The sequence below is a fragment of the Oncorhynchus kisutch genome, linkage group LG10 (genome assembly GCF_002021735.2).
Source record: "Oncorhynchus kisutch isolate 150728-3 linkage group LG10, Okis_V2, whole genome shotgun sequence".
NCBI classification, from domain to species: Eukaryota; Metazoa; Chordata; class Actinopteri; order Salmoniformes; family Salmonidae; genus Oncorhynchus; species Oncorhynchus kisutch.
The window spans coordinates 56,450,598-56,463,767 of record NC_034183.2 but is presented as its reverse complement, the minus strand read 5'-3'; the positions used below and the strand labels follow the sequence as shown (position 1 = coordinate 56,463,767).

Below are 13,170 nucleotides of genomic sequence, written 5' to 3'. Positions count from 1 at the left end.
GATAGAGTGAGTGATCGTTTAGAGCCATCATGGTGACACAGGGGCCAGGTCTAATTATAATCTCTCTCGTTGCAGTCCAGGAAGGTACAAAATGGATGGAGGGAGAATGTCACATTTTCAGTGCAAATCAATGGGTCAGATTGATGTGATACTGATCCAATTCATCTCCCATAGCTGGGTTGATAAAGGGGAGACCGGGGTTGATTGTCACACTTATTTTTTTACTCGTGTTTCACAGCACCGGTACTGTTAAGGTGTCCGCATGCCTCGGTCGAACCAAACGAGTGTGCTTGAATACTCCCTTAAAAGACCTTTGCTTGAAAAAAAGTGGCAATAGTACTGCAATAGTACTGTTTGTTCATCTTGAGATGCCATAGCCAGTATACTCTTCCTCAAACTCATTTTTTATTTTTGTTGAGATTTTAGATCTAAGACGTTTGGTGCAGTATTTCTCAAGTGAAACAATTTGCATGAAAACGAGTCGTCTCTCATTGAATGACAAACACTTAATGGAAGAATCCTTAGGCTAGAATCCTTAGACTCCTAGAATCCTAGAATCCTTAGACTTAGGCTACTGACTTCGGCTTGCCTCGAGAGACATTTGTGTGCACGAACAGCCCCCCCCAAAAACGTGCAGATGACCAAACATCATAAAATATTGTCATAATATATAAACAAACTGTTCCCAACTGTTTCAGATGGGAAGCATTTACAAGACTTGTTTGAATATTAGGAGAAAGAACAATGTCTTGGGTTGAAATGGAGAGCCTTTAAAAAAAATCTTGTCCCAATATGGAGTTAAGCCATCAAACACACTCAGCCCCAACACGGGGTTGGATGTCACAGTACGAGTTTGGTTGTTCGCTACTAGCTCATTCCTTTAGTAAAAGGAAATTAAGATATATAGGATACAGAGTCGAGTCTTGTAAATAGCAAAGTCTTTCTTTGAATTAACAATATTCAGAACTAAATTCAGCTTTATATGCCGTGAGAATACCAATCTATACACAATACCCAATAATGACAAAGCAAAAACAGGTTCAGAAATTGTTGCTAATTTATAAAAATATAAATAAACTGAAATATCATATTTACATGGGCTCTGGCTGGGCCACTCAAGGACATTCAGAGACTTGTCCCAAAGCCACTCCTGTGTTGTCTTGGCTGTGTGCTCAGGGTTGTTGTCCTGTTGGAAGGTGAACCCTCGCCCCAGTCTGAGGTCCTGAGCGCTCTGGAGCAGGTTCTCATCAAGGATCTCTGTACTTTTCTCTGTTTATCTTTCCCCTCGATCCTGACTAGTCTCCCAGTCCTTGCTGCTGAAAAACATCCCCACAGCATGATGCTGCCACCACCATGCTTCACCGTAGGGATTGTGCTAGGTTTCTTCCAGACATGATGCTTGGCATTCAGGTCAAAGAGTTCCATCTTTGTTTCATCTGATCAGAGAATCTTGTTTCTCATGGTCTGAGAGTCTTTAGGTGCCTTTTGGCAAACTCCAAGCAGCCTGTCATGTGCCTTTTACTGAGGAGTGGCTTGTCTGACCACTCTTCCATAAAGGCCTGATTGGTGGAGTGCTGCAGAGATGGTTATCCTTCTGGAAGGTTCTCACATCTCCACAGAGTAACTCTAAAGCTCTGTTAGAATGACCATCGGGTTCTTGGTCACCTCCCTGACCAAGGCCTTTCTCCCCCGATTGCTCAGTTTGGCCGGATGGCCAGCTCTAGGAAGAGTCTCGATGGTTCCAAACTTCTTCCATTTAATAATGATGGAGGCCGCTTTGTTCTTGGGGACCTTCAATCCTGCAGCCATTTTTTGGTACCTTTCTCCAGATCTGTGTCTCGACACATTCTTGTCTCGGACCTCTTTGGACAATTCCTTCAACCTCATGGCTTGGTTTATGCTCTGACATGCACTGTCAACTGTGGGACCTTATATAGACAGGTGTGTGCCTTTCCAAATCATGCCCAATCAATTGAATTTACCACAGGTGGACCCCAATCAAGTTGCAGATACATCTCAAGGATGATCAATGGAAACAGGATGCACCTGAGCTCAATTTCGAGTCTCATGGCAAAGGGTCTGAATACTTATGTAAATAAGGTATTTCTGTTTTTATTTTTTATTTTTTATAAATTAGCAAAAATGTAAAAAAAAAACATTTTTGCTTTGTCATTATGGGCTATTGTGTGTAGATTGATGAGGAACACATTTTATTTAATCAATTTTAGAATTAGGCTGTAACGTAACAAAATGTGAAAATAGTCAAGGGGTCTGAATACTTTACGAATGTAGGTCGATAAATTTACCTAGGAAAAATACACAAATTCCTCACCTCAATGTTTCGTTATGCTGACATAAATTGACATAAATTGACCAGGTGGGTGGATGAGTTATTTTATTAAATTCCCACGTTACCCTTAAAAATATTAGATTGGGAGTAATTAGCCATTTAAATTGGGAGTAATTAGCACTGTGACAACCAACTCATGATACAATCAACTCCTGAGACAACCAACCCGTGATACAACCAACCCCTGAGACAACCCACCCCTGAGACAACCCACCCCTGAGACAACCCACCCCTGAGACAACCCACCCCTGAGACAACCCACCCCTGAGACAACCCACCCCTGAGACAAACCACCCCTGAGACAAACCACCCCTGAGACAAAGCACCCCTGAGACAAACCACCCCTGAGACAAACCACCCCTGAGACAACCCACCCCTGAGACAACCCACCCCTGAGACAACCCACTCCTGAGACAACCAACCCCAATCTCCCCTGTGTATCAATAGTGTTGGGTCGCTGTAGCTCCTCAAGTCTTTTAAAGAGCCAGTGTTTAATAATTCAACAGATCAAAGTAATAATTACAAAAGGTTCTGCTCAGAGCATCACAGGTGTTTTTCTCCCTCACAAATAAAATAGGCGCCGTCATTAACAATCTAGCTGTTCATATTTTAGAAGCAGGCTGTAACAAACAGACGTTGTTGGTTGCTATAGAAACCTCAAGGTTCACATGCCCATTACTTATGGCTTTGACATTCAGCTGAAGAGGAATCAAAACAGAAGACTCGCTCCAAAGGATGAATGGAAAAATAATTGATTTATTCACCTGCGCCTGTCAATTCTGCTGTGGACAATTCATCTGCCAATATTCTTAGGATGACAGCTCATCACAACCATCTCAGTTTGGGGTTAATCAATCAAATAAATGTGTTAATCAATAACATAAGAAAATTCTGTTGACACGTATTGGATTAATTTGGTTCGTTCTTTTTCGATAAAAGTTCTGAAAAGTTCTAGAATTATATATTAAAGATAAATGATAGACCATTTAAGTATTTCTAAGTGTTGTTCCCCCCAAAAAAATAATGTTCCCCGTTCACTGAGTGTCTGACTGTGCATGTAGCTGTTGGTATTTTGGGATGTTTGATGTCTCCTTGGGGAAGACCAGACTGATCGAGGCATTTTAGAAACAGGTCCCATCTCTGGAGTAGAGGAGAGGGACACATTAAACATATTGGGTTTGTCCAGAATATTTATAGTCCCCAGCACCAGATTAGGCCTTCTTCTCAGAGACAGAGGAACCTTTTCTTCATCCAGTCTGAATGCTTGTGTGTGTGTGCAGCTGTATCTGTCAGACTGAATTTCTCCCTGGCTAACCATCAATATCCCTCTCTCCACTCAAGCCACACCAGAGATTGACTGCCTTTTCAAACTGCCTGACTAGAGACAGCTTTCATTTTCCATTTTTAATAAATAGTTTCTTTGCAAGCGCTTTGAGATTCTATGTTGTAATGAAAAGTGCTATATTATTATTATTACTATCTGAGTGAATGAGTGTGTGAGTGAATATCTGTGTTTACATGCATGTGAGCGATTATAACTGCTGTTGATTCTGTGTGCCATTGAGCCTCACCCGTGAGATAGTTGGTTAGGGCAGTGTGTGAGACTCATCCGTGAGGTAGCTGGTCATGGCAGTGTGTGAGACTCACTCGTGAGGTAACTGGTCAGGGCAGTGTGTGAGACTCACCCGTGAGGTTGCTGGTCAGGGCAGTGTGTGAGACTCACCCGTGAGGTAACTGGTCAGGGCAGTGTGTGAGACTCACCCGTGAGGTAGCTGGTCAGGGCAGTGTGTGACGGGGATGCTGCTGGCTGCTGAGGCTGATGGCTCCCTCCTCCCCCTCAGAGACTGGCTCCTCTGCACCTGCCTCAGAACACTGCTCTTCAGGTCCAGCAACGTCGTCATGCTCATTCACTACCTGGGGTCACAAGGAGAATAATTCACATGAACATGAGCCTAAAACAGTTGTAAGGTTGTACAACAATATTCAGTAAATGTCTGAAAATCCTTGTAATTGTTTATCCCAGTGTTTAGTTGAACTATAGTTGGATATACAGTATCTAACACAGATGTGATATATCCACTTGAGGAGCTTCCCTTTGGCTACATAAACACAGGGCTAATCACAGTAATCACACCCTCTTAACTCAATTATGCTCAACCCATGGCAGAAGGTACGTGCTATTTCTGTCCAAGGCTGACTGATATCGTATGCTGTTTGATTTCATCATAGACTTGCTGGTTGGCCACTGTTGTGACAAGCCTACCTGCAATAACTCTCATTAAAGCAATGCTCTCTCAAATCCTCCTCTGCCGACCCCCATCTACTGTAGCAGAGAGAAGTGCTGCTAAGATAGAAGTATCATCACCACAGACATCAAATTCATCCCTGACTTTGTTCTTAAGGGTCCTAGTTAAACTGTGATACGATGTGAGATTTCTAAAGAACAAGGCCATCGTTAGGTTCCACCTCAGTGAGTATGAGTCACTCTCCAGCCTCTGACCAGCTTGTATGGTGGCTGACACCAGTAGACGCAGCAACAGTACAATGTAGAGGTAGAGAAAAAACTAGGCACTAAAAGACAAGAAATTACATGTATACAAGAGAGAGGGTTTGATTGATGGCAAAGTTTTTTCAGGGGACAGATATACATTCTTTTCATCAGCTGACAGCAAATGTCTTTTTTTTTGTCACATCTCTGAGGGAAGAGGAAGAGAGACAGACTGGCAGCTCTGTGTTCTGCCTTCTCTTAAAACAGTGAAAGTGACACATTAAATAACAGCTAGCTAGACAATATATTTGTAATAGGAATTAACTCAATGTAACTGGTCGAGACAGATAGTGCACTTGCCTCACACTTTTAGTTAGAATGTCAATAGTATCATCGATGTAGGTATTCATATGTCTATGATGCAACCAGTGAGGACGGTTCTGGATTGCAGTGCCCCTTGGATATGGGTCAAAAGAGTTACTGCCTATGAATGAAGTGGGTTTGAATCTCATGACACTATTTCCTATACAGCGACAGCATAGTTAAACCCACATGATAAGAAGTACTGTTTTCATTTCACATTTTCATTTCTCAGGAGAGGCTTTTGTGAGAGAGATTTGTTATATATTGGTCAACTGTGTGCACCGTTTCATGTTTCCCCAAGGTCATAGACACCTGATGTCGTTTTAACCGAGCAAACTACTAACACCAGATACCTGCTTGTGTCTCAGATCCAATACCTGTCTGTTAGGTATACACTTGCAGATCTGACTGGTGATAGTTAGCAAAGCATCACAGTCAGGGAGAAGCCTTCTCCCAGGTGAGCAGATCATTTCAATTAGACGTGGCTGGCCTCCATAACTGGATGTCACTCTGTCTCAGTCATCAAGTCACAGTGACAAAAAACAAGTCAATGTGCCAAGGAAACACTCACAGCCAAGTGAATATCTGTCTCTCTTACTCTCACTCTCACTTTCACTCTCACACACACACACACACATACACACACAAACACATCACAGGTGCCTGAACCTTAACAGGGACTGACGGCGTTGCTCAACACTGTGTTTCTCCTGTGAGAAGCCAGCGAGCCCCAGCAGCGAAAGGCTCCTTGCTGTTAGGGGATGGAGGGGTCTCTATGGTAACGGTGGAGGGAGAGAAAGGGGTTGGTAAATCCAGGTAGACAGAATTCTACCGAGGCAGGCTGCATAAATAATCACTTAATGTTATTATATCAGTCTTCCCCTGGCCAGGCTAGCTTAACACACCACAGCACCAATGAGGGAAAAGTGGGTCCCGATCCCACCTAGATTCTCATCTCCTCATCTCCATATTCAGGGAGGCTAAAGGACTGCAAATACCCCATCATCAGACTCCCAGGGAGCCAGAATGACACAGTTCTTTCCAAAGCCAATTGTGATGGAGATAAAAAATTGATTTATGACTCCTATCTATAAAAAATAAATATATCCCATTCCGTCGCCGGGGACTCATCCTGCCGCTGATGTCATTATCATCCTTATAGATTGGTTAACCTACTGGTATCTATCAAATGACATCAGCCAGCCTAGACTGCTGCTGTAAAGTGTATCCATCCGTGGGACCCTGGAGTCTCACAGCAAGCTTTCTTGATCTCATTTCTTCAGGATTGAGTGAACAGATTCTGCCATGATATATTTTTCAAAATAGAGGGCAGGCATTTTTATTGAATGTAATTTGAATGCCGTTGTTATCAATTAGTCCACAAGTGTTATCTATTTAGCCATGTTTGGTGACGATCCTGCCAGTCCCTCAGAATACAGATTGTTTAAATGATCTCGTTGGTCCTATGGGAGATCGACTTGATTATGTACATGGACTGTAGTGTATATGGCCTACTGTGTGTGTGTGTGTGTGTGCGTGTGCGCGTGTGTGTGTGTGTTTTTTTCTCTAATCCAATTGTATTTCTCAATATTATTGTGGTTTTGGGACATACACTGGAAGTCTTTCATTATATTATTGATTATGTTATGTATGTATGTTCAGGATGCTCTACAAACCACTGAAATGTCAAGAATGCTTTTCATTAACGACTGGCAATCAAATGGACATTCTGCAAAATGATAATTAAATAATAAGATATCCACATGTTGACCTTCCGCTTTGTCAAAATGTAATTACATTCAAAGGCACACAAAAACAACATCATTATGGAACCAACCCAATTAATCGCTATCTATTTGATTGATGAATCCTTTGTGTGTGGGCCAAACAAGTGGTCACTCAGGCCCACAGACGGAAACCTGTGTGAATGGCTCATCTACAGATAATCAGGGGGAAAGGACCTTATTGATTTGATAAGGGCTCACTTACAGTGGGGCAAAAAAGTATTTAGTCAGCCACCAATTGTGCAAGTTCTCCCACTTAAAAAGTTGAGAGGCCTGTAATTTTCATCATAGGTACACTTCAACTATGACAGACAAAATGAGAAAAAAAATCCAGAAAATCACATTGTAGGATTTTTAATGAATTTATTTGCAAATTATGGTGGAAAATAAGTATTTGGTCAATAACAAAAGTTTATCTCAATACTTTGTTATATACCCTTTGTTGACAATGACAGAGGTCAAACGTTTTCTGTAAGTCTTCACAAGGTTTTCACACACTGTTGCTGGTATTTTGGCCCATTCCTCCATGCAGATTTCCTCTAGAGCAGTGCTGTTTTGGGGATGTTGCTGGGCAACACGGACTTTCAGCTCCCTCCAAAGATTTTTTATGGGGTTGAGATCTGGAGACTGGCTAGGCCACTCCAGGACCTTGAAATGCTTCTTACGAAGCCCCTCCTTCATTGCCCGGGCGGTGTTTTTGGGATCATTGTCATGCTGAAAGACCCAGCCACGTTTCATCTTCAATGCCCTTGCTGATGGAAGGAGGTTTTCACTCAAAATCTCACGATACATGGCTCCATTCATTCTTTCCTTTACACGGATCAGTCGTCCTGGTCCCTTTGCAGAAAAACAGCCCCAAAGCATGATGTTTCCACCCCCATGCTTCACAGTAGGTATGGTGTTCTTTGGATGCAACTCAGCATTCTTTGTCCTCCAAACATGACAAGTTGAGTTTTTACCAAAAAGTTATATTTTGGTTTCATCTGACCATATGACATTCTCCCAATCTTCTTCTGGATCATCCAAATGCTCTCTAGCAAACTTCAGACGGGCCTGGACATGTACTGGCTTAAGCAGGGGGACACGTCTGGCACTGCAGGATTTGAGTCCCTGGCGGCGTAGTGTGTTACTGATGGTAGGCTTTGTTACTTTGGTCCCAGCTCTCTGCAGGTCATTCACTAGGTCCCCCCGTGTGGTTCTGGGATTTTTGCTCACCGTTCTTGTGATCATTTTGACCCCACGGGGTGAGATCTTGCGTGGGGCCCCAGATCGAGCGAGATTATCAGTGGTCTTGTATATCTTCCATTTCCCAATAATTGCTCCCACAGTTGATTTCTTCAAACCAAGCTGCTTACCTATTGCAGATTCAGTCTTCCCAGCCTGGTGCAGGTCTACAATTTTGTTTCTGGTGTCCTTTGACAGCTCTTTGGTCTTGGACATAGTGGAGTTTGGAGTGTGACTTTGAGGTTGTGGACAGGTGTCTTTTATACTGATAACAAGGTGCCATTAATACAGGTAACGAGTGGAGGACAGAGGAGCCTCTTAAAGAAGAAGTTACAGGTCTGTGAGAGCCAGAAATCTTGCTTGTTTATAGGTGACCAAATACTTATTTTCCACCATAATTTGCAAATAAATTCATTAAAAATCCTACAATGTGATTTTCTGGATTTTTTTCCCTCATTTTGTCTGTCATAGTTGAAGTGTACATATGATGAAAATTACAGGTCTCTCTCATCTTTTTAAGTGGGAGAACTTGCACAATTGGTGGCTGACTAAATACTTTTTTGCACCACTGTATGTCCAACACAAACATAACAGCCATACTAGAGTCCTGGGCATTGTGACATGGCAGACAGAACATGTTGGGCTGGGAGCTCCACATCAAACCTTTAAGGCTCTTGTTGAACATGGAGAGAAAATTCCTCACATGGAATGGGGAGACATAGCTACAGTATCATTGGGATCTGTGTGCATGTCTAGATAGATAAGGGCTCTGATCCCCTCTAGGCTTTGGTTGAACCACCGGATGACAATCAGAGGTTCCCCGGTAGCAGCTTATTCTCAGCAGCCCCTGCACAGCCAATGAGCCAATCTGATAGGGTGATCAGCGGGCGCTCAATTCAGGATTGACATAAGACTGACACTTTGCATCTGAGATCGATAGGCAGTGAATGTTTGTCAGTGTTGGTGGGATTGAGTCTGGGAGCTGTTTAACAGCATGGGTAAAGTCTTTCTGTGCTAGTTAGGCTATACAAAGCCGCAATCTGGCAACACAGCAGAAACTACTTAGAAATCCACATGAACAAAGGCCTACTGCAGGGAGAAACAAGTCTCTATTCAATGAGAATTCACTTTTATGACTATTCTCTGAATACACTGGGTACATGCAATGCATTACATGATATGTAAAACAATACAGACTGGTTATGTTACGTAGATAAGAAAGGTCTCCTCTCTATTCTACTCAACTCAACTCTCAATACAAACACAACCTCAAACACAACACAATATCAACCATGGTGACTATGACAGGATATACTATATTATATGAAAGGTTGCATGATGGTGAGGGTAAATGCTTATGAGCTCGATCCTTTACAAAACCATGATCCTGTGTGAAGGGACAAATGAATGATTCACACCGGGGAACCCTTCAACCAACATAATACGATCTGGATCCGTAGACTCATAGTCATACGTAGGCCTACTATAAGGGCCAAATTGACATACGGACACATCGAAATGAAGTTACCCTCTCACTCCACCTTTTCACAAGTTGCTCTTTTGGGTATTTAAGGAGAGAGAGAGAGAGAGGGGTGCGGGGAATAGACAGGGTTAGCCAGTGTTTTTTATAGCACCAGTAGTGCAGAGAGTGTGACTCATAGGGCTAAGCTCTAGAATCAAGTAGCCTCTAACATGCAGCATCTAAAGTAGAGGTTTTAGAGGCTCTAAAGTAGCCACTAACCTGCAGCCTCTAAAGTAGAGTCTTTTAGAGGCTCTAAAGTAGTCTCTAAAGCTCTGAGGGAAGAAACTGTACCACACAGATTTAAACCGTCAATCAATAAGAGAATGGATTTTTTATAGCCATAGATGTAACAATAGATGTGGGAACAACCATTCAAGTGACTGATTGTGTTTAGAATGATATCTCTGCGACAGCGATTTCTAATCAACCGTGTTTTTTCATATCTCAAACTGAAGTGACCGTTACAGAACCAAGCAATCAGACAATCACATGTCACAATACATTAGGCATAACCCAAAAATAACAGCACTATCAAACTGTGTGCTAATGTTACTCTCAATACAGCACTGTAAATGCACTGTGCAGACATAACATTACTATTCTGTAATTGTTCTCTTTGTATAAGATTGAGAGACCTATTTTCTCAAGAGAACTCAAGGGGGACTTCTAAGAATTATGTGAACCAAAATGGTAAAAGAAAATCGGATTCAGCGTTTTCTGTCTTCTGTGACATTACGATGTGTGTCCAGAGGCACATTTGGTTAAATTATTTTGATTAGTGTAATATGATGCAGGATTAATTACAGGCTATGAGGCTACTCATGTAGGAGAGGCAAAATTCAGTGGAGGAAATAACATTTTCTTCACTGAATGCATCCACTTGGTACATGATGATGAAATGTAATTCCTTATTAAAACTCTAAGTGATTACTTTCTAGGTGCAGTGGAAATACAACAACACCTGTCTGAGTTATTTGTCTCCTTAAGATACTTAACGAGCTCCTTCTAAGTGAACACTTAGGACCCCGCTTGTTTTTGTTTACCTCTAAAGAGCTTCATTAAAAAAGGAAATCATATTCCTGCAATCTGCATAACAGTCATTCACCTCTCTGGTACATGCAAATCGTCTGAGTGCAGAGTGTATTGCCACAAAGACCAGACTGATTATGCATCAAACCTCATCATTGAAATGCACAAATGAGGGCCAATATCGCACAATTATTGGAGAGAGACCATCGGTACTTTCAGAAGTATTGTTAAAAGTTAAAAGGGAGGTTACCAGGAGTGATTGCTATAACGAACACACCAACCATCCCTACCCTACGTCAGGTTAGTCAGTTTCCAAGACAACTGCATGATATATACATAAGACAGGTTCTCTTGGCGAATACATCCCTCATGCAAAAAACTATGCTTCATGACAATTTTGCAGGACTGGATGATTGGGGAAAAGTATGCTCTACAAAGGATTCTGATTGTACAGTAATGGAGATTTGTTGAGAGCACTATAAGTGTAACTATGCAGTTATTATCAATTCACACATCTAGCCTTTAAGTGAAAATAATAATTGACATACATACTTCTGTATTTAAAAAAAAAAGTGTGTGCATCTCTGCCTGTCTGTTTCTTAAATGATTTCTACATACCAAATAAGAGTTTCAGTTCAGCAAGGTTGGGTTGCCTTGACCAATGTAGGGAACCGGTTGCAGCTTTTCTAAACGTATCATTGACATTAACAACTAAGATGGAACAATAGGATGAAATCCTTTGAAAGATCACATGCAGAGTGCATGTTAGAGAACACAAGATCCTCTGAAAGATAGTGCGTACCATTACCCAACATCTTGTTGAGGAAATGAAATCACCTGTTCGTACTTTTTTTCTGGTCAATAATCAACCAACAGATCAACCAAAAGCATCATGAATAACTAGGATTTAATTTTAAAACCGAAATTAATATTACTGGATTCTGAGGGGATGGATAAACAACTTTTTCTTAGAATAATAAACTTAAAGGGGGACTAGCAGCTAAGTGACAACAAAACGACATTCATACACATAAAATGTACCATGGCATAAAATATGTATCTGTCAACTTTTTAAAATATTCGTTGATTATGCACGCAAGTTGGTTACAATTAAATTCAACAGGTATGGAAGCAATGAAATGTCCCCTCCAAAATGTTCACATATTGAAACAGAATACAATCAATAATGCAAAGTGCTCTTTTCATCTTTAAAACAGACATGGAATAGATGGTATACGCGCAACTAAATAAAGTTGAAATGCTGTAGATAAAGAAAAATAATGCTCACCTGTAGCTTTCTCATTCACAGTTGCGATGTGCGTATGTTTTTGCTTGCGTCTCTGAGTTCCTGTTTTGGCACAACAAAATCGACGGAAAATAGGTGTTTGTCTCTTTAAGATAGTAGATAGTCATCGGCCGCAATAAACGTTAATTTATTTTATTTGATCACAGACAAACGCTCTCATTTTTCCCGGAGATGTTTTCTTCTTCACTCACGCTATACCGGTGGTCTCCATATATAGTCACAGGAAGTGAAGGCACACTTTCCCCGCCTCGGGCTGTTGCGGAGGGATGTAAAGAAATACACTGTGAATAAGAGGGTAGATCTACCTGTCAAATTTAGCTAGCTATACCTGTGTCTTCTGTCATAATCATCTGCTATAGCTTCAAAATTATACAATAATAAAGGATATTTGTGTTCAGCCAACTACACCAGCATTAACACAACGGGTTATTGTGTATTTGGTACAGGGAACAGTTGATGGAATATGTACCTGAAGTCAAACATTATCAAGTCAACCTGTAAACGGGCCAGATTTGGCCTGCAAGTTTTATTATTAGACATAAGACTGTAAAACACCATGAAACCAACGCCAAGTGATTTAAATGTTGGAAATCTGTTCCCAAGTATTCCCACGCGTAATACAGAGAAACATGTAACTATACACAGACGTAAGCAAGGTTTGAAATGATTGCTTTAGTCAAATATTGTATCTGTTTGGGCTTCTTGGTGTCAATTTGCGGTCTAAAAATTATTTATAATTATGTTCCTGCCCCCCGACCATCAGCTCAAGAAAAAAACTGACCCTCGACTTAATATAGTGGATGATCCCTTCTATGAATGATGGGAATTCTAAATAATAGGATATAACATGACAACAGGTATTGAGGTGGAGCTGTCTGCCTCCCAACCAGATCCAAAATATACAAATTCTAGTAAAAGCTTACAAGACTCATGATATTGAAATAAATGGGTACCTCAACTGAGTGAAGATGCCAAATAGACATTTATGGGATTTGTATTAAGGTTTAACATGGTGATTAACTTACAGGCTTGACATTTCTCAAGCTTGCTCCTTGTACTGAGACTACTGAGAAGAGGTGAGATCCTACAGAGTTATACTGAAGA

General features: G+C 41.2%; 1 protein-coding gene across 1 annotated transcript in view; it reads right to left on the bottom strand.

The window, feature by feature from the left end:
* LOC109897303 (BAI1-associated protein 3) overlaps positions 1-12,339 on the bottom strand; it is a 37,409-nt gene extending 25,070 nt beyond the window's left edge. Inside the window, exons 1-2 of the mRNA XM_031834108.1 lie at positions 12,049-12,339; positions 4,112-4,264 (exon numbers count right to left, since the gene is read on the bottom strand). Of these exons, the coding sequence (XP_031689968.1) occupies positions 4,112-4,257 (146 nt within the window). The 5' untranslated portion in view covers positions 4,258-4,264; positions 12,049-12,339. The remainder of the gene's footprint in view (positions 1-4,111; positions 4,265-12,048) is intronic.
* Between the last annotated feature and the right edge of the window lie 831 nt (positions 12,340-13,170).